The 22,283-nt window shown below is 35.9% G+C and overlaps 1 protein-coding gene across 5 annotated transcripts in view; it reads left to right on the forward strand.

Annotated features, from left to right (window-relative positions):
• The window catches only part of DPH5 (diphthamide biosynthesis 5), a 62,812-nt gene that overhangs the window by 39,282 nt on the left and 1,247 nt on the right, over positions 1–22,283 (forward strand). For all 5 annotated transcript variants that reach the window (XM_014740163.3, XM_070268619.1, XM_005610391.4 and 2 more), the window contains exons 4-7: positions 3,773–3,881; positions 14,138–14,258; positions 19,170–19,209; positions 20,678–20,781. In XM_014740163.3, the coding sequence (XP_014595649.2) occupies positions 3,773–3,881; positions 14,138–14,258; positions 19,170–19,209; positions 20,678–20,781 (374 nt within the window). The remainder of the gene's footprint in view (positions 1–3,772; positions 3,882–14,137; positions 14,259–19,169; positions 19,210–20,677; positions 20,782–22,283) is intronic.

Below are 22,283 nucleotides of genomic sequence, written 5' to 3' on the forward strand. Positions count from 1 at the left end.
GTGGTCCTGGGGGTGCGATTGGGAGGTAGATGGGAGAATTCACTGTAAATGAAAAAGACTGAGACCCAAAGAAAGAGCCTTTATGCTTCTCAGAATCCTTAAGGGACTTTTCATGGCCTTTAATCTTTTAATAGTCTATCTGCTTTTTCCTTTGGCTACTCATCTTTTTGACTACGCTACAGCCAAGTTGTACACATAGGCCATTTCATAAGTGGTTTGCAATGTTCGTCCTCTATGTCTTTGCTTATGCTCTTTCCTTAAAACAGACTGTTCCTCCCACTTTCTATTTAATAAAATGGTAGATTCTTGAAGACCCAGTTCAGGTGCCACCTCTTAATGAATTCTCCCTTACTTTATTCAAGAGTAAGTACTTTTTTTTTTTTTAACTCCTAGACAATTAAGTTTCCCTATGTCAGTGAGTAATCATGTATAACTTTGTATTCAGATTTATGTAATATTTACTATACTATAGTTATTTTTCATTTTCACACTGAATCACTGTTGGGATATAGTAGTTGAAGACAAGATGGTAGGCAATGTGTAAATTTTCATTGAAGAATTAGAATTTGAGAGAACTAATTGAGATAAACCAGTAAGGCAGTACAGAAGGCAACAAGACACTGAAATTCTTCCTTATATATGACCCCCAAAAATGTCCTTTCTTTAATTTTAATCCTCTTTCTACTCACTTGAATAAAAAATTTAAAAAGAAGGGAAAATTGTTCGGTCAATCTCACATTCTTTTTTCTAGTATTTTTAAAATTGTGGCGAACTATATATAACATAAAATGTACCATTTTAACCATTTTTAAGTGTATGGTGCAGTGGCATTAAGTACTTTCATATTGTCGTGCACCCATCACCACCATCTCCAGCAATCTTAGATGCTTGAAGAAGGCAATTGAAATCAGTTCAGTCAGTTAATGTAGTTCTCATCTTTGCCTTTTTATCCAGGTTATTGAAGGGAATATAGAAGTTAATCACATAAAGAATGTAAATGACTAAAAAAAATACTACATCAGTAGATCTGAGTCAGTCATGTGAGAGATGAGTCTTAAGTTTTTTATCCCCATAAAGAGCAGTTGAACAGGGTCATCATTAAACAAATTCTTTCTAAAGATGGTTCTGTTTTTATTCCAGTCTGTATTTTAATATACTCTGGAACTACAGATATTTTGTAATAAATGAACACATAATTTTTTATCCTTATGTTGTGTGCCCTTTCCTTTATGACAAACACACATACAAAAATGTACCTTTATTCACCTGTCTTCTGTGTGCCCAACTTGGGTCATTTGATTGCTTCTATTCCATGTAATTAATGCATTCCAAGAGTGCTTGTCATCTAGTGACTATTGGATAAACATCAGCATTAGTATCATTAGTCCATTTTTTTCTCCAATATAAATAAAGCTGCCGTGTACAGATTAATGTATATGATCCTTTTCCCTCCTCTCACTTTACTCATCCCCACATTTTGGATTGTTTTCTAATGGTAGATTCTCCGAAACAGGTTTATAATACCAAAAAACTCAAAAGTTTTGGACATGGACATTTTCAAGCATATAATGTCAATTTACTTTTCAAAAGGATTTTACCAATTTATAATGAGAATATCAGTTTAACCATTTCATTGTAAATAGTTAATTTTCAGATCATTAGCCATACCTGTGTCAAATGTGGTGGTACTATATCTGCAAACTAATGTTATTATAAAATAAAATTTTGAATAAACATACCAAGTCTTATACATTCAAATAGGTCACCATTATGTACTTTATTTTTTTGACTCCATTGATCAAAACATTCTTGAATCTCCTCTTTTGAAATTGCCTTCAGAGCAATTCCAAGTAACAGCTATGTTATTAAGAAAAGTTTGTAAGGTTTTATGGGCACGTGGCTCAATCCAAAATCGTGTGTGTGTGTGTATGTATACGTGATTTTGGATAGAACCGCGTGCCTAGAAATAGTAATACATTTGTTTTTACACACACATACTTTCCTAGTCACGATAATGAAGCATTTTCATGAGCTACAAACTGGAAGGAATGTTCAGTATAAGGGCATAAGCCCGTGTTTCAAATTATCTTTTTCTTTTCCATGAAGCAATATAATCTAGGTAATCGTGATAATAAAATACCAATTTTATCACAGTTTTTCCTAGTAGAAACCCGAGGAGCTTATTTAATCACATTTATGGCAGTTTCACAAAATGAAATCACTTTGCCAGGTCATAAAATCTTCATAGTACACCAACCACATCTGGTCATTTTAAATGAACTTGTATCAAAGAGACATATAATTTTAAACCAGGTTTTTTTTCCTGCTCATCTATTTAAATAACTCACCAAGTAACTAATTCAGTTTTCTTTAATCTTAGTGTTAAGTAGTGAGATTCTTTTGAAGGTGATATTAAAAACATTTTTTACAACTGGCATTCATATTATTTTTTAAAAGCTTACTCTAAATCAAATTAATGATTGTTTTTCATATTAGTTTTTATTTTATGTGTGTGATTAAAAGCAGGTTTCCCTGGTGGGCATTTGTTCATCTGTTTCTGACTGCCTCATGGGGTGAAAGCCCTTGATCTTCCTACTTGGTATGCATTGACCAGTTGTCAGCTTCTGCTTGTTTGTATGTAGCTCCTCAAACATGCTAATGTTGCATTCCCCAGTAGGGCCTGGAGTTCTCATCAAGGGGGGAAAAGGCCTTTAATAATGCAGTTCTAAACTGATGTGGGCTTACATTTCACAATATCCATGTTTATATTTACATATATTCTTTCTCTACCCAAATCTGTTTAATTACAATCATTAGATTTATGTCAAAAAAGGAAAGGCAACAGGCAGAATATGCATATATATACACATACTAATTATACACAGTCACCAGACTGAAAACAGTTATAAATGACTGCTAGACTAATGTAAAATCCAACTAGGATTATATCCGATAGAACACTAACATAAAGACAGAGATTGACAGGCTATGAAAATGTTCTGTGTATTCTGCCTTGTTGTATTTCAAAATACAAAAACAAAGCCTTCAAAATAGAGCAGAAATCAAGGAGTGGGTCTAGTGGTGCCATAATTTAGAACTCTGGAGCAGTAATTTTAAGAGGTTTTTTCTTTTTGGTAGGGGAAGATTCACCCTAAGCTAATATCTGTTGCCAATCTTCCTCCTTTTTTCTTCCCTTTCCCCCCTCAAAGCCCCAGATCATAGTTGTTTATAGTTCTAAGTTCTTCAGGGTGGTTCTTTGTGAGCCACCGCCACAGCATGGCTACTGATAGACAAGTGGTGTGGTTCTGTGCCCAGGTACCAAACCCAGGCCACCAAAGCAGAATGCACAGAACTTTAACCACTAGGCCATCAGGGCTGGCTCAAGAATTTTTTAAAGGGACCCTAAGATCAAAAAGTTTGAGAATTGCTATTCAAGAGCATGGTCTCTGAGCTTATACAGTATTCCACAGGTGGCTTTTGCAGGTATTAATAAGATGAAAAGAGCAAGTAAAACTTCTCTTTGTTTCTGTAGCTGCCAAGGCTGCTTTAAGAATATTACAGGTGCAGTTTAGTGTTGTGAGGGCATGTGTAGACTTACACTTTTCTTGCCGGAAAGCCCAGGTGAAAGCCTTATGCAGGCGTGCAGCAGTATTTGAGGAAAAGCCATCCCCTTGACCCTTTGATGGACTTCAGCTCATGAAATCTTATAGCTTTACTGTCTTACAAAGTCATTGTTGTTACTTTAATCCAACCTGATCTTTTCTTACTACAGGGCTACAACACACAGCGATCTTATTCTGAGAGCAACAAAACTGGGAATCCCTTATCGGGTTATTCACAATGCTTCCATAATGAATGCTGTAGGCTGCTGTGGTTTACAGGTAATACTATGCAGGATGTTTTTTTAAATGGTGCTTAGCAAAAATTTTTTGTTTTTCTACAAATTGCAAGTAGATTTTATTATATTTCATGAATTATAAGACATTATTATTTTATACTACATCACTGTGTACTGTTTTATAATACTAAATTTTTTTTATACTAAGTTTTCTTGTAACTTAGATTTTTTCCCACTAGTTGGAATAGGCTATTGATATTTAGCTAGAGAAAGATTTTAATCTTATATCCAACTTGTGCATACAAAAAAGGAAATATAACATAATTAAATTGGTTAAATATTCCTGAAACCTTTTTTCATTCTTCCAAATAGCTTATTCTGCATTGCTGAGGCCCACGTTTTTCCACTCGGTATTGTTTTCTGTGGCATCAAGAGCCTTGTGATGCAGCATTTCTTAAAATAATTTATAATAGGGCCAAAAGTCACTGATACGAGGCTTTTAAGGCAGCTTTGCAGTTTTTGATGTGTCAAGTCAGTTGTTTTAATCCAAGACTCTTGGTTCTGAGGGGTTAAAATAGTGCTTCATAACCGTTTCCAAGATTTTCTTCCAAACTGCTGGCATTCATTTTCCAAGTTTGATATTTGTGTTCTGGTGTTCACACATATATAATCCATGACAACTATGATTGCTTATGGCCAACTGTGGTTTTAAGACCTCATTGATTCTTAAGGCACGTTCATATCAGATATATTGTAACAGGAAAAAAAATGTGTATCTTAGAATCTATGAAATAAGATACTCTCTAATATATTTTCCTAGACTGCATAATTTAAAATAGCTATTTACATTATCATTGTATGCATGGCACGCTTAAATTTTAAAATAAGTGTATAGATATATTTCATAATGCAAAAAGTTTGGCAAAGTCCGCTTCCTTATAATAGCTGGTGTTTTTTTTTTTTACTATTTGGATTCTCATTTATGGAAAAAATGATAACCTATACCAGTGGTTCTCAAACTTTAGTATTCATCAGAATCACCTGGAGAGCTTGTCAAAGAAATTGCCTGGCATTCCCCTTAGATTTTCTGATACTGTAGATCTAGGGTGGGGATCTGAGAATTTGCATTTCCAACATTCTCAGGTGATGCTGATTCTGGTATAGGTACCACACTTGGAGAACCACCAACCTAGACAGATAAAAAATTTCTTACAAAGTTAACGAACAGTACTATCTTTTTTTTTAGCATAGCAGCATTGGAAAACAAATATGCTTGCTAAATGTAGAATGTTAACAAGTTACCTCGTCATGCTCTCTTGATCAGTTTTTAAAAAGGGGAGTGGGCACCACTTTAGACAGGCATTCTGTCAAAGAGCTTTCCCGTGAGTTCAAAAAGAGCCTTTGAGTTATTGAACAGAAGTGCTGTTTGGGTGCTGTGACAGACTTGAACAGTTTATGCTTTCCAACATCTTTACCTTCGGTTAAAGAGTAGTAGCATGAAATTCCCAACCTAGAAATGGGTGCAAATTTTTTTAAACTGTCTGTTTATCAGCCCCTTTTCAGCTATTTTATTGTTTTTGTTTTATTCTAAAGCAGCATAGGGAATTCAGAATCAGCCATTGAGTTTTTTTCATGAACTTTTTAGTTTATTAACTGAGAGAAGACTCTTGATTATCAATAAAAATGAAAGTAAGTAGTTGCGTAGAGTAACACTTCTGCACACACATACACACACACACAGCCAGTGATAGGCCTTCTCTTAAAGGCTATAAAATACAATTCCTTACCACAAACCCGATATTCTTTTAACGAAAATTTTCCTTGTTAAATGAAAAGTATATTAGAGGCTGCCAAGTTACACACTGTTAAGAGGAATAGTGATCCATTTATTCAACAAATACTGTTTACCTACTTATTGTTGGTGTCCTCAGTGCCTTTGAATACAGTGATAACCTGACCAAAAAGGTCCGTGTTCTCAAAGAGTGTGCATTCTAGTAGGAGGGAGAGGCAATAAGAAGTAAAAAAATAAATTTCAGGTAGTGGTAAGTATAAGAAATTCAAGTAGACTGATAAGTTAGAGAGAGTCACTACTCTAGTTGGGTGGTCAGGAGAGGTCTCTAAGGTGGTAACATTTAAGATTCGATATGAATCAAGAAGGGATTAGCATATTCCAGTCAGAGGGAGCAGTTCATACAAAGACCCTAAAAGTGGAAATGAGCATGGTTTGTTAAAGGAACCAAAGACAGGCTTTTTGGAGAGTAGCAGGCAAGGGGAAGGGTGATCTGAGGTCAGACAGGTGAGTAGGGCTGGCTCACTAGACTCCTAATCCAACGTCAGGAGTTTGGATTTTATTCTAAGTGATATGGACTGCCTTTAGAGGGGTTTAAGCAGTGCAAATACTTGATCTGATAAATGTTTTTAAAAGATATCTCTAGCTAGTGTGTGGAGATTGAATTATTACCAGGCAAGATGGGAAGTCAGGAAATCAATTAGGAGGCTGTTTTAGTCCTTAGAGGAGATATGACAGGAGCTTGGACTGCATGGAGGGGTGGAGTGTAAGAGAAGATCAAAAGAAGTAGACTTATAGGTGTAGTGTCTATTGAGAGAATTGAGATTTAGGGAGATGTAAAGAGCCATTTCTGCCTTGCTGATAGTCCTAGGAGAGGCAGTAGACTGTATATGCTACTAGATTCTTTCCCACCATCTTCACTAGCACAGTTATTGTGGTCCTTACCCCCATGGACTTGTCTATGGGGGCTGGACCCTTCTATCCCCATTGCTCAGTTGGTTTCTTATTTTGGTTGGTTATATTAACTTGTCATTTCTAGAGCACTTGCCTCCTGTCCTAGGAACCCTCTGTCAGTCTTCCTATGCTTTCAGGACCATTATTAATCTAGAATTGATTATGTAGAAAAGTATGATTAGGTTTATCTTTCTCCCAGACCATTGAAGGCATGGATGCTGCCCTGAATTTTCATCTTTTGTCTTGTGAAGAATAGGTAGTCTTCAAATAAATATTTAGCACATGTATATATATATATTTCTTTTAAAGATTGGCGCCTGAGCTAACATCTGTTGCCAATCTCTTTTTTTTCCTCCTTCTTCTCCCCAAAGCCCCCCAGTACATAGTTGTATATTCTAGTTGTAGGTCCTTCTAGTTCTGCTATGTGGGACACTGCCTCAGCATGGCCTGATGAGCAGTGCCATGTCCGCACCCAGGATACGAACCAGTGAAACCCTGGGCCGCCAAAGCAGAGCGTGCAAACTTAACCAATTCGCCACAGGGCTGTCACCAAGCATATGTATATCAAGTGAAAGAAGTGAGTCACAGAAGACACATGTTTTATGATTCCATTTGTATGAAATGTCCAGTAAAAGCAAATCTATAGAGACAGAAAATACTTAGTGGCTGGCTGGGGCTAGGGGTAAGAAGAAGGATTAGCTCTAAATGGACATAAGGGATCTGATTGGAGTGATAAAAATTTTCTAAAACTGGATGTGGTGATGGTTGCACAACTTGGTAAATTTACTAAAAATCATTGAAGGTACACTTGAAATGGGTGAATATTTATATAAATTATACCTCAATTAAGTGTTTTAAAAAATGAATTACACAAAGTTTGCTAGATGAACAAGAAGATGAAAGACAGAGGGAAATGTACAGCTAAAGAAGAGAGTCACGGAAGCACTTTGGGGAATCTGCAATGTATTACAGAAACACACACACAAATGAATGCATATGTACATACCACAGAAACCTTGGCTCTCTAGGGATTAGTTAACATAAGACTTAATGTATATGTGGGGTAAAAATTGACTATAAATTTGGTGGAATTGGTAAAGGAAAAATATAGTGGAAAAGATTTAAAGTTTTACTGCAGATTGAAAGGTCTTGGTTTTACTTTTTGCTCAGGCAGTAACTAAGGAGTCATCTCGCTTCTCTGGATCTTGGGTTTCTTAACTACAAGGGGATGAAGTAGGGACAGGAGGAATGTTAGACAAGAGCAATGGTTTTCAAACTGCCCCGTGTTTTATGAAGATGCTTTAGAGATTCTGCAGATAACGAAGTAATTGACGCCAAACAACAAAGAGTAAATCCCCAAGACAGCCAATCATTATTAACTCTGTTGATGTTTTATTTAAGAATTCATTTGGAAAAGAGATTTGGCAGTGAAAAAATGAAGAATACTAAACTCGATAAGCTCTAATATCCTTTAGATTTGGAATCTAAAAAGCTGGCCTGTTTTCAATTGTAGGGAAAGGTTACCTTGACCAAGATGTATTAGATACACAAATTTTCATTGAGTAAATGTTAAGAGTTTTCAGAATTAAAACAGTAGTTATAAAAATATATACTTAAAAATCATGTTATTTGAAATTCCTAAGTAACAGATATTTGTAACACTTAAATATTACTTGTATTTTGAGGATTTTTCTCAAAGAAGAGTCCATTTTTTTGTTTAGGGCCAAGCAAGTTGGTTGTATTTAGACATTCCTGATAATGAAAAACCAGAGATTTTTCTCAAAACACAAAAAAAATTAGAAACAAAGTCCTTCTTTTCTTGAATTTTTCAAGTTAAGTGTTTAGCACATTAATCATATAGAATCAGAATTGCTTTCATTGACCGTTGCTTCTGCTTTAGAAGACCCATTTTTAAAAATAATTCTTTTCCTTGATAATAAAGGACATACATACTCATAGAAAATTAGGAAAATACAGTAAGTATAAAGACAAAAATAAAAGGATTCATAGTCCCACCACCTGGAGGTAAGCACAGTTACCATTCTGGTCTATTTTCTTTCAGTCTTTTTATTCAACACTTACTGTGTATACATTCTCCTGATTCAGACAGGCCAAATAAAAGAAGAAAGTACAAATCCTGAAACACTTTCTTTATGTGATATTTATCGTTTATTGCTAATCATTTATGTGGTGGAATATATTCATTCTTTGGTAAGAATTTGGTGACTAAAATGGTTTAGAGACATTTTGAAGGACAATAAATGAGACAATTCACTGACACCAAGTAGCAATGATTTTTGCGTTATCAATTGTGGCTGACTTCAGGGAAAAGATTGTATAATTTTCTCATCATTATGAAATACTTCCACTTTCTCTGGCTGTTGCATAAGCAGCCTTGATTATTGCCATATGTTCCTCTGTTTATATAATACATTTCTACTTTGAAAAAAATGCATATTACTTTCAAAAAGTAACAACTCATTTCCTTCCTTTATTTTCATAAAACAACACTCATTGTAATAATCAGCATTGTTGACCTTGTACTAGTTCTCACTGTTAATTTTCAGAAGCATTAAATTGGTTTCAGTGTTGTCTAGGGACTAATGTAGAAATGATAAAGCCCAACATAGTACGAAGAAAACTTAAACTAGGTAGTAAGGATATCAGAGCTCTACACTGCCTTAGAAGAACTCATCTGATAAGTTCTTGATTCTTTTAGTCACTTTGGAATTGTGTTTGACCACATGCTAAATCATGGGCATATTAAATTTTTTTTTTTTCCTTTTGAGGACGATTAGCCCTGAGCTAACTGCTGCCAATTCTCCTCTTACCTGAGGAAGACTGGCCCTCAGCTAACATCCATGCCCATCTTCCTCTACTTTATGTGTGGGATGCCTGCCACAGCATGGCGTGCCAAGCAGTGCCATGTCCACACCCGGGATCCAAACCAGTGAACCCCAGGCTGCTGAAGCAGAACATGCGAACTTAACCACTGTGCCACCAGTCTGGCCCTTATAGTTTTCTTTTTAAATTGTATATCTGATTGTGCCACTCTTCTACTCAATCCTGGTAAATCCCATCCTATGCAGAATGTTCAGTTACTTGTATATGTTTATGTGTTAGCCATATTATAAAGTCCTTGATTTACTCATCTTCACATCTTCTGTGGTACTTTATTTCATTGCCATGCGTATTATCAATGTACAACAAATATTAGCTGACTTAAATTGTTTATTTACTTATTCTCCCCCACCCCAAGATGGATCTTGTCTTTGAAATTATATGCCTTAAATTGTAATTCTTTCATTTAATTCATATGTGGGTTCTCTCATTTGTGTGTTAGAATATAAATCTTGTAGCTCTTCTGTCTACATTGTCATTCAACTTTATATACCTAATGTGTGGTCATATCCATAATCTTTCTCAGTGTCAGCAAAAATCAGTGTTACATCAGTATTAAGGAAAATGCATGTGAGGATTAAAAACACAACAACAACTCCAAGACTGGCGTTATGTATAGAAGAGAAAACTAGTATCTTGATTATGTGGTTTTGTGGTGCGGTTTTTGGCTCAGCTATCTTTTACCTCACAGATTTAACTGTTCCCATTTAGGCTATGCGTGTGTCAGAGAGACATGTGGGGCTTAATAGAGTTCTTAGCAAGTTAGATTTTCTAATTTTTCCATATGCAGAGAAGATATTTTTTGACTTAAAAATCATAAAATATTTTTCTTTGACTATAAAATAACAGAAGCATTAAAGCCTAATTATAAAGTGTAATTTACAAAGCATCTATGCTTTTGAAAGGAAAGAAATATTGGTAGCAATGAAATGAGCTAGAAGACTAATAAGGTCATTCAGGCAGGTGATGTTGAGGGCTAAAACTAAGGTAGTGGGAAAAACAATGAATAGTCAGTTTCTGGGTAAATTATAGAGCTGAAATTGATAGGAATTGGCACATGGTAAGATGTCAAGAATTAGAGATACTTGTTAGAAGCAAGTCAGGCGGTATCTATTTCTAGATAATTGCTTAATGCCATCCTAAATATTGCCCAAGATTTCCTACTTCTCTTACTTTGTTCATGCCGTCTCATTCTTCCGCCATGTTCAACTTCCCCAGTCTAAATCTTCTCCATCCTTCAAGGTCCAGCTTATGTCTTCTCTCTTCAGAAGTTACCTTCAGGTGCTCTCTATGTGGGAGAAGTGCTGAACTCTTATAATATAGTCTATATCTCATTTTTCATTTACTACCTAATATTTGTCTTTCTTGTGCATCTTCTCACTCCAACTAGACAATGCCCTATATATAATTAAATGGGTAGTTTTAAGTTGAGATTTTGTTTGTCTTCCATAGATCAAAACTTGATCCAATATCAAGTTAAACTGTTTTCTGTATAACTTATTTTAGATCAAAACAAAAATAGGCCTGTATTTGCCTACTATTTTTAGAAAACAGCCCTTTTTGTAGTTGTTAAATTTAGATTTGCATCAATAATGTTTTGGGGAAAAATGATCACAGCACAAAGGCTTGTATTTGTAAGACGGTAAGTGCTTAGGCTGCTGCAACCTCAGTTCTCGTCACTGTATGATTTTGCTGCAGTGTATTTTTATAGTTTACTGTAAGTCCTTCAATTGTGAAACACAAAGTACTGGTCCTTCTGTTCTTTGAGGTACTGACATCTAAATGGTGAAACCATTTGCATAATGTTCCAGAAGTCATTGAAGAAGTTTACACCGCAACCATGTGAATGGTGACAGTCTGTAAATCAGGGTCCTGGAAAGCAGTGCTTATGTGAGGTTTTCTTTAATCCCCCAAATTAAATTCACAGATGCTTTTACACAGTGTTTATATGTGACTAGCATCTCAATTCTCTTTTAAATGATCTTTCCCTTTCTTTTTAAATGAAGAATTTACCTCCATGACTATATTTCTATGATTCTTAAAATATTGAAGACCCATTTAAAGTATTTATATATGATTGCATATATGATTTTCTTTAATAGTTTTCCCTTAAAGTTTTTTATAGAGTAATACTAATATTTCAGAATCTGATCAGAGATGCCAAAAATGCTTTTTAGAATATAAACAGTTGAACTTGTTAGAATTAAATCATAAGCATAGTTTAGAATATTTGGTAGTATTTTCGAGCTCACTCCAGTAAAGAAAGCAGTTGGGTTGTGACAGGACACAGCATTTTAGAACATCTTCATATCATCATTATAAACATCATTGTTATTATATCATCAAATCCTTAACATTTATTGAGGCTTTACTATGTGCAAGGCACTAGGCACTCTACACACTTTGTCATTTAATCCTTGAAGAACCACATTATTAGGTTTATGGTCATTATACCCAGTTTGCAGGGGAGTTCCTCCTCAAAGTCAGGAAAGTCACTTGATGTGTTTATTATCACCCAGTGACTAAGAACCAGGGCTGTGACCCCGGGCTTTCGCCTGTTCTGTGAGGTGTCAGTGAGACTGCATACTCCAGGAGGGCCCGAGCTCTGTTTTGCTTCTCACTTTATACCTGTGTGTAGCATAATGCCTGGCACATACTGGGTGATTTATAATAAATATTTGGTAGATAAATTTGCCTCTCATAGAACAATAACAGTAACAAGGCTAGGTCAATTTCTTGTAACTTGGGTGAGTGTATTCCAGGAATCCCACCTTGGACCTCTAAATGTATTTTTCACAGAGAAACCTTGTTACATGTGGCTGGAAGATTTATGACTCTGGATTCTTGGAGTTATATGGGTCTTTATACACTCATCTGTGAATTCGACTGCCGCTGGGTCGCATGGATTCTATGGGGGAAATGCCGTTTTTTTTTAGGAATATTAGCCCTGAGCTAACATCTACTGCCAATCCTCCTCTTTTTGCTGAGGAAGACTGGCCCTGAGCTAACATCCGTGGCCATCTTCCTCTACTTTATATGTGGGACGCCTGCCCACAGCATGGCTTGCCAAGCGGTGCCGTGTTCGCACCCAGGATCCGAACCAGCGAACCCCGGGCCACCAGAGCGGAACGTGTGAACTTAACTGCTGTGCCACCAGGCTGGCCCTGGAAATACCTTTATAGACAGTTTTCAAATGACTTGGGGAATAGAGCCCATTGGTAGGTAAGTTGGAGGTCATGGCCATATAAGGAGCGTGATGAACCTCCCTTTGGAAATTCAAAGTCACCATTAGGAGTATTGGTTATAGTTTTTAGGACCTCAATCTATAAAAATCAAGAAAAGTTGGGCTTCTCTAGGGATGTAGGGATGGAGGACGCTGAATGCCCAGCTTCTGTTTCCTTCCTATCTGCCTCCCCTTTTACTTGTTGCAGCAGCTTCTGAAAACTGATCTGGGAAGCCTTAGGATGATAATCCCTTCGCCAGACCAGTTTCTTCATTTTTCAAATGAAGAACTTTAGGCTTAGGAAAGTTAGATGATTTCCTGAAGTCACAAAGCTATTTCAATCACACAGTTAATTTGTGGCAGAGGACTAGATGTGATTTCCAGCATCTGCTGCTTTCCAGCTCTATTAAAAATTCTTTCAAGCAGTGTTTAACTTGAATAATTATGTCTTTACATGGCAACTTCAGTGTTATGTTTTACTGTATATTATGTCTTTGAAAATAAATGTCCTTTGTATACTGCCTAGATAAGAACTAATGCTAGCCTATCGCTTCACAGTTTGAATAACTTTTTACATGTTATTTGATCCTTACAGCCCTCTAGGTAGGAAGGACAGTATGTTATCACTATTGCCATTTTAGAGAGAGAGACTTAGAAAGAGTAATGTCACACGACTAACATGTTGCAGAACCGGAATTCAAAAGTAGATTTTCTCCGCATAAAGTTTGGAATTGGACTCACAGAAGTGAACTTTGCAGCCAGCCTGGAAGCAAGCTGGAAGCAAGCAAGCTTCTTGGTTGTATGATGGTCAAATGGGATGGGTGGGCCAACTGGGGGGAAAGGAGGAGGTTTGGGAAAAGGCCGCCCTCATAACTGAACTCTACAGTGAGGGAACAAATAGTGGGTAAAGTAAGGGAGTAGGTTTTGAGAAATGGCTGGAGTGAGTATAGCATGTGTATTTACTGAGATGGTGTGGTGGAAAGGAGCACTTCCTCAGAGCACTTTGAGTTTCTTTTTCATTAGTAACTAGCTTTGTGACCTTAGGCAAGTCAGTTGATCTTCTGAGCTTTGGTGGTCTCATCTGTAAAGTGAGAAGAATAATTAACCTTGTGAACCCTGCTCTGACTACTCAGAAGTCTTTTGGCTTCCTTCTGGGTTCTTTGTATTTCAGTATTTTTAGCAGCTACATAGCTGAATCATGAACTGGTTGTATATGTTCCTGTACTGACTGCAGAAATACTAGAAGCTTCCTATTGAAGGCATCAGAAAGACACCAGCTGCTGTGGACCAAAGAGAAAGTTTTATGACCTTTTTTGTGACAAATTTGATCCCCAACCCATCTCAAGTCTGGTTCTCGCTTTTTATTTTGGTGGTTATCTATGAAATAGTAGTGAACTGTTCCATCATTAATTAATGTTTTTATTTTTTCTAGTTGTATAAGTTTGGAGAGACAGTTTCTATTGTTTTTTGGACAGACACTTGGAGACCAGAAAGCTTCTTTGACAAAGTGAAGAAGAACAGACAAAATGGCATGCACACCTTATGCTTACTAGGTAAGGGCTCTGGAGTTTCCTTATAGTCACAATATGGAGTTGTCATATTAGTCTCATTTTATATTTTGTGTTAAGGTGAAACCATTCTGTGGATAACTAACTAGAGGTAAGAAAGGACGGTCTACCCCCTTCCTCATACTCTCAGGAGACATGCATTTTCTGCTCCAAATACCACATGGCTCTTCCTGCATACATGCCATAGTTCATGCTGCTCCGCTCTTATGCCCTAATAGATCCTCTCCAGCATCCCATAGGTTGCACTTTTATCCATCAAGACCCTGTTCTTGCCATTTTACTGCAATTAAACAGACTTGTATTGAGCATTTATTCTTACCAAGCATCATTGTGTATCTCCTAGAGATATTCTTTGAATCCTGCAATATTGATGCCATCAGAATTACAGATCTGAAATAGATCTTATTGAAGCATGTTTTACAGTTGAAGTTCACAGAGATATTGGATCAAATTCCCACTGTCACCCAGTGGCACTGGTGGCAGAATTGGTAGAATGCAGATAGCCTGTTATTCCCAGCTCTTGTCACTGTATCTTGCTGCCCAGATCCTCTTTACTACCTAATGTGGGAAGAGGCTGGGAGCACCATCACTGTATACTAAGAGATGGTATTGATAGAGCTTCGGAAGGACATGCAGTGCATTTTCCAGGAGAGGCACTGGAATTGTACCGATTCACTTTCGCTATCAGTTCCTATTCTAACAATCTATGTTGTAAGAATACTGGTATCGATGCTTTATCCTGTGACTGATGAACAGAGATAAGTGGCATTTTCAATAACTGAAATAATACTTATACTTGGAATCAGAAGACAAAATCTGAGTGCTACTACTTACTAGCTAGAGAATATTGTGAACATTCTTTACCTTTGTCTTCATTTTTATCTAATAGGAATAATCCCTCCTTGCCTCATGAAGTTGTTTAGAGTAGTACTTCTCAAACTATATGTAGTAAAGGACCAGGTTTTGTTATTTTTTGTATATATATTTATTTTTTAATTTCTTATCTTTTGTGTCAATGTCAAATTACTATAAATGTTTGTAAACACTTATTCTCCTGTAGTTACTTCATCATTTACTGGTAACAAAATGCTCACATACTCGCATCAGTCCTCAGATCACACATTGAATTGCACTGTTTTAGTGATTACCGTGTGTGAAGCCATCCAGCAAAATGTCTGCCACATAGCAGAGGATCAGGGCAGAGAATGAATCCATGATTTTGGCCTCTATACTAAGGACAGCTATTCAGAACATGAGAAAAGATTCCTATGTGCCAAAAACGTTAGTTTTTTTTGTGTAATATAGCCAATTCTGTTGTTTAATAATGTTATATAATTTGTGCATTATCAGAACCCCAATTAATATGTCTCTTTTAGTAGAAAAAAATTATAGAAAAGTTTTACTACTACTTGGCATTTCCAATGGGGTAGAAATGGAAATTAATATTGAGAGCAGGGGTGAGCAAACTAGTTCTCATGGGTCAAATCCAGCCTACTTCCTGTTTTGTAAATAAAGTTTAATTGGACACATGCCACTTCATTTATGTATCATCTGTGGCTGCTTTCATGCTACAATGGCAGCGATAAGTAGTTGTGACAGAGACTTTATGGCCCTCAGATCCTAAAATATTTACATCTAGCCCTTTACAGAAGAAATTTGCTGACTCCTGATCTAAAGTGGAACTGTACCTAATCTAATGTGGTCCCCCTGTGATTCTCTTTCCCATTACCTTGTATTATTTCTTTTCAGTCTTACCACCTATCTGCATTATTTTATTAACTTGTTGGTCTTCTCTGCTTCATAAGAACAGGGACTTTGTCTTGCTCATTGCTCTCTTCCTAATGTTCTAGAAGTTTGTCACAGTGTAGCTGTTCAATAAAATTTATGGAACTTCATTGGTTGAAGGTTTTTTTCTCAGACTTGGTCTTATTACCCATTGGCACAGAAAATCTTCAGCTCCTGCTAGTTCATTCAGTTCCAGCCAGAATATGTTCCTTTTTTTCCATCCACATTGACACCTAATTAATTCTAGATCTAGATCAAGCCGTGAGTGCTCCTCTAACATTTTTTTGGCTTATGCTTTTATCCCACAATTAACTGGTATGACATATTTTCTTAGTTTATTGTCAATGAATTTGGAACTCCATTCTTAATTAATTAATTCGCGTTATAGTTTTCTCCTTGGATTTTCCATGTGGAAAGAGACTGGTCCTACTTTTTTGTAGTTCTTACTGACAAGCCCACTGTCAGGCACTTGTTAGTTCCTGTGGATTACGCCATTAGATAGATCCATCATCTTATCCCAAACTTAGATCCAGTTAAGGCCAGTAGTATGTAAAGGTCAAAGTAAAATGATGAGGGAAGGATGGCTGTTAAAAGGACTTTTGTTAAAGAAATAAGTAGAAGTATATGCAACTGAGGGATAAAAAATAGGGATTCATTGGAACTCGGATACTAGAGTGAGTGAGTGGGGTGGGGGTAGGGATGGGGTGGAAGAGTTGTCTTACAACAGAACTGAGAGATTTTAAGACAGAACAGGGAGAAAACTTAAGAGGCAGGCTACCTGATAACTTCTCCTTATATTCATAAAAAATGGGAGGATGGGGGGAAAGTAGCATTTATCTTTTAGGAAGCTTTGGAAAGGCAATTAGAAAATCAGTTTACAGGTATTTATTGAGTATTTACTGTATGCCCAATGTTGAGTTAGGTTGTTTTGAAATACTAAGGAAGTATTAGATATGGGTGTTGCCCTCAGGATTTTGAAATCCAGTTGGAACTAACATGCTGTGGACATGAAATTGTAAAGCACAATTAAGTTCTATTGTATGAAAAGGCAGGAAGGACAAACCAGAACTTTGGCTCTTGAACTCTCTAAGAGCTGCCTCTTTTCTTGGCTTTCCTGGGAAAAGAGAAACAAGGTTAAACAATATATCTTCCTTGCTCCATTAACAAAAGCAGGAACAAGGTGTGAAGTATAAGATACCATGATTCCAAATCCTCAAACCATAGATCTCATCATTTAATCATCTGGAATTCTCATCATTTAAATTAGTATGTATTTATTGAATGCCTGCTATGGTCCAACCCGTGTAGGGATTAGTGAGAATATACCATGGTAAGAAACCACAGAGAATTTTAAATTTACTTGGAAAGACAAGACTGATATATATGATGTAATTAGAGATTAATAAAATGTAGTATTAATTGTATATTTCAGAGAACAAAGGGCATTTGAGGGAAAGTCAGCAAAGCTTTTATGAAGGAATTGGGACTTACTCTACTTAATTAATACTAAAGTAGATAGTTTAAGATAAGCTGGTTGGTTGGGTAGTAGTAGAGCCATGTGGAAAATTTGTTCAGTAGACATTTATTGAATATCTACTGGGTACTTTGCATTATGGTGCTGGTACTAAGATGAATAGGATATGTTTACATTCTAGCAAGTAGAAGTAGAGAGGAATAATTACAGCCTGTGTGAAGACAAGGGAAAAGTATTAAGACTGGTCTGGCTTGAGATTAATTCACTAATGCAGCCTTATGTTTGATTGAAAAACATCTGCCTGTGAAAAATTCTCCCAACCCTCTTCATTTTACAGATACTGTAGAGCATATCATTAAAAAAGTTAGAAAATTAGAAATAGTACATTTAAAACCTTACTAATATAAGCATTTCAGAAGCTTAAGGTGAATGAATTAATAAATTCATTGAATTTTTTAAAATCTTACAAATATCATATAAAGGAAATCTAAGTTGACTTATACTATTAGTTGTATTGCAGGCCACATTTTCAAAAACAGTTACGCATTTTTTCCTGTATGTGGCTTCCAAGTGGAAATAATAATCAATATTTTGAATCTGAAAAATATGTTCACCATGGGTTCCAAGAACATTTAGAAACACATATAAGGGATTAATCTTTGTTATATTTTCCAAGCAAACTCTTTGGTATCCTTTATAGAAAAACTTTCACGATCCCTTAGGAAAGCTGTAGAAGTCTATCAAAAAGACCCCTTAGTTACACTGTATTTATTTTTGCAAAAACAAACTTTGGCTGAACTGTTTGTTTTCAGTATGTAGAACAGGAAGCAGCTGTTGCTCGTGCTGTTGTGTACTGAGTTCCTGTGAGGATGGAGAGCAGTTCGACTTTTTACCTTTTACCAGAGTGTTCAGCTGAGGATCAGTGATTAAAAAGTGTAAAGAATCAAATATTTGTGACGCTTGGATCATCAGGCTTCATGAGAACAGAGGTTATGTGCATTTTGACCCCTGTAGTAGCCCTGTACCTCGCAGTCAGTGCTAGGGGAAGCCGTTAAAAGCATTGAATGTTTGGTATTAAAGTGTCTATTCATAGTTATTAGAGTATGTCTTACCATTCCAAAGAAAGCAAAAGTCTCTTTTCAAAATGTGGGTAGAATTTTCTTCTGTTTATGATACATGCATTAAAGCTTACATTCTAGTGCCTGGACTATAGGTAGGAATAGGAACGTAAGATTTTTCAGTTGGGTCTGTGTGGTTACCACCTAGCAGAAGTGAACGCAAAGATTTTGATTAGCTGTTAGGTAATATACATACCAATATTTATCTGACTCTTTCCTGTGTCTTCTTTTCCAAGAAGAAATTAGATCCTTTCATGATGGTCTCAGGGCCAGCCTCATGTTTGTTTTCTGACTAATGACCTTTACGCAACCACAAGCTTCCATTCTTCTCTGTATTTCCATAAGAAGAGTGGCTAGAAACAAGAGCGAGGGAAGACTCACAAACTCTCAAATGAGCATTTTGGAGACTTGAGAAGAATGTTTCCCCAAAGTTTAGGTGATTCAACTGAAGTTTACACAAAGACTTTGGGATAAAGTAGTTAATTAAACTAAAAGAGAACTATTTTTTGCTTCCTCCAGACATCAAAGTAAAGGAGCAGTCTTTGGAAAATCTAATCAAGTAAGTTCTTATTCTCAGAATGCTTACGTCTATTTTAATTCCATGAACAATAAATTCTGCTTAAATGACATGAGTTCTAAAGATTGTTGAACATCAGCTTTCGTTAACAGTTAAAAAAAATACTTTTAATCTTAGGAAATGCTAAGCAGTGTGATAGAATAGAAAGAGCAATAGATTTCATAGATTCAACGCTGAGAACAGTGTTTGGCCCCCCAGTCGGCACTCAGTAAATATGTGTGGGATGGATTAATGAGTTGGGAGTCAGGAACGTGGGTTTGAGTCCTGAGTGTGCCTCTGGTTATGTGCTCTAGGGCAAGTTACTTCCACTGTTGAGTCTTATTTTCCTCATCTGTATAATGAGCCTAATAGTCCTTTTTTGCTTATCGAGGCAGTGTCCAATACAGTAGCAGCTACCCACATCTGACTAATGAGCACTTGAAATATGGCTGCTATAACTGAGGAACTGAATTTCTTATTTAATTTTAATTTCCTTAAAACTAATACTAAACTTAGTTATTGGAAAACTTTTAAGTGTAGTTAGAACAACTTCAATATGTAAATCTACTTTTACAATCATGAATTTTATGAAATCTAAATACAGATCAAGTATTTCCAGTGAAAATTGAACATTTGAATTAAGATGTGCTATAAGTATAAAATACATAGCAAATTTTAAAAACAGTACAAAACAATCTCTTTAATAATTTCATAGCAGTAAATGTTGAAATATAATATTTTGGATATATTTGCTTAAATATATTATTAAAATTAATTTTGTCTCTTTTACTTTTATTAATTTGGCTACTAGAAAATTTAAAATCATGTTTTTGGCTTGTATTTTACTTCTACTGGACAGTGCTGACTTAGAGAATTATTTTGAAAGTCAGGAAAATAATCTATATGAAGTGATTTATACCTGCAAAAGTGAGATTTTTATTATGATCACTGGGCAAACATGGTAGGCTTTTGAGGCATACAGAAGTAAACATGTCTTACCCTCTAAGATTTTCAGATATTTATTGCTTTAATTTACTTTTCTTAGAGGAGGAAGTGAAAAGAGGAATATGTGGTTTAAACATGGTAATAAAAAGAACATTATAGAACCTCATGAAGCTAGGATATAGAACAAATCGCTACTTATTTGAATTATTTTTGCTTAAGGTATCACTTTGAATAAAAGTGACTTTGATTTAGACATTTAGCTTTAAGTTATTGCACTTCTATTTCTGCCAACACTTCAGTGAGATCAGAGGGTAGTTGAAGTAGAACAATGAAAAAAGCTTAAGAAACCTAAGATCAGCAATCACTGTATCCATGCTTTAGGGCATACTTACAGTGGGTAACGTGAAAGCTTCAGACAGAATGTAGACTGTCTGTCATGCTTGAGTTTACCTGGGGAGTAATTGCATTAAAACGTATTATGTAATTTCTCGGCTAAGAACAATGGCATCTAGTTTTATACTTACAGGGGAAGGAAGATCTATGAACCTCCTCGGTATATGAGTGTAAACCAAGCAGCCCAGCAACTTCTGGAGATTGTTCAGAATCAGAGAATACGAGGAGAAGAACCAGGTACTCAAGACCCTAAAGGCCTCTCATATTCCCCTCCTGCTGCATTGACCTGTGTATATGATATGGCATCTGACACACACACGTATGCCACCACCACTGAAGCCAGAGTCAGTGTTTTTGAATTGTACTTTTTTTGTCATTTTTTTCCAAGCTTAACTTAAATCTCATAGCCTGAAAGTTGTACTGAAAGAAAAATCATGGAGTTCTTTCTAGTAAAATTAATAAAATTACAGAAAGTGAAGATTTTTCACAAATTAACTATAAATCAGATTTGATATAAATGTGTTAATATATAAATATTTTAGTAAGATACAGAACTTCCATTTTAGCCCACATTTATGGTGAGATTTGTCCAATAAAAATATATTGATTCTGCTTTTTCTCATTCTCCACACTGAGACCAGAGATAATTTTCTTCAGGATAAAGACAAGAGAATTTATCCTTATATACTTAATATCTAGACACAGTGCATACTATGTAATAAAATGTTTATTGTCAGCAAATCTTTTTTGAAAGTTCCTTAATGAACCAAACATTATATTGTCATAAGTTGCTGACTGCCTTTGAGCACTTATCTCTTGATAGAAATTTTACATAAAGAGATTCTTGGGCCAGCCTGGTGGCGTAGTAGTTAAGTTTGCATGGTCTGCTTTGGTGGCCTGGGGTTTGTGGGTTCAGATCCCGGGTGCAGACCTATACCGCTCGTCAGGCCATGCTGTGGTGGCATCCCATATACAAAAAATAGAGGAAGACTGGCACAGATGTTAGCCCAGTGACAATCTTCCTCAGGCAAAAGGAGGAGGATTGCGACAGATGTTAACTCAGGACCAGTCTTCCTCAGGAAAAAAAAGAGAGAGAGAGAGACTCTTGAGTGACCACAGCTTATTTTATTCTCAATAGGCCTTGTTAAAGTCATGAAACAAATAATCTCTAAGGGTGTTCTATATCTGTAACTTTGAACAGAGTTCATTGCATGCCGGCTTCTCCTCTTATAAATCATTTACCCCATTTTGATTATTCTTCAGTCAGGACAACTTTCCCAACTAAACAATAAAACCGTGATAGGGTCACCAGAATGAGTAATACTAAAGTTCACTAATGTTGGTTATTTTGAACTTAAAAGCATAAGTAATGTCAAATATGCATTTTTTGTTAAGGGCTCTGTAGTTTACTAAATACTTCCATATCTATTATCATAGCCCTTCGAACCATGAGTGAAGAGAGAGAGTATTCCATTTTAAAAAATGAAAAAACTGGTTTGTCACATAGCTAATTAGGTAGCCAAGCAGAAACTCAAATCTGTGTATTTATCTCACAACCCCATGGTTTTTCCAGTATATCATGGTCAATGTGAACATATCTCAAGCAGTTTATTAAGAATATAAGCATATGATAAACTTTGTTTCTTCAGAATCTATTTAAAGACAAATGCTATGCAATCGTAAAGAGTATGGATTGGATACAGGTAATTGTTTATCAAATCCTCAAAACTTAAACTAAG

Source organism: Equus caballus, chromosome 5 (assembly GCF_041296265.1).
Source record: "Equus caballus isolate H_3958 breed thoroughbred chromosome 5, TB-T2T, whole genome shotgun sequence".
In the NCBI taxonomy this organism is placed as follows: domain Eukaryota; kingdom Metazoa; phylum Chordata; class Mammalia; order Perissodactyla; family Equidae; genus Equus; species Equus caballus.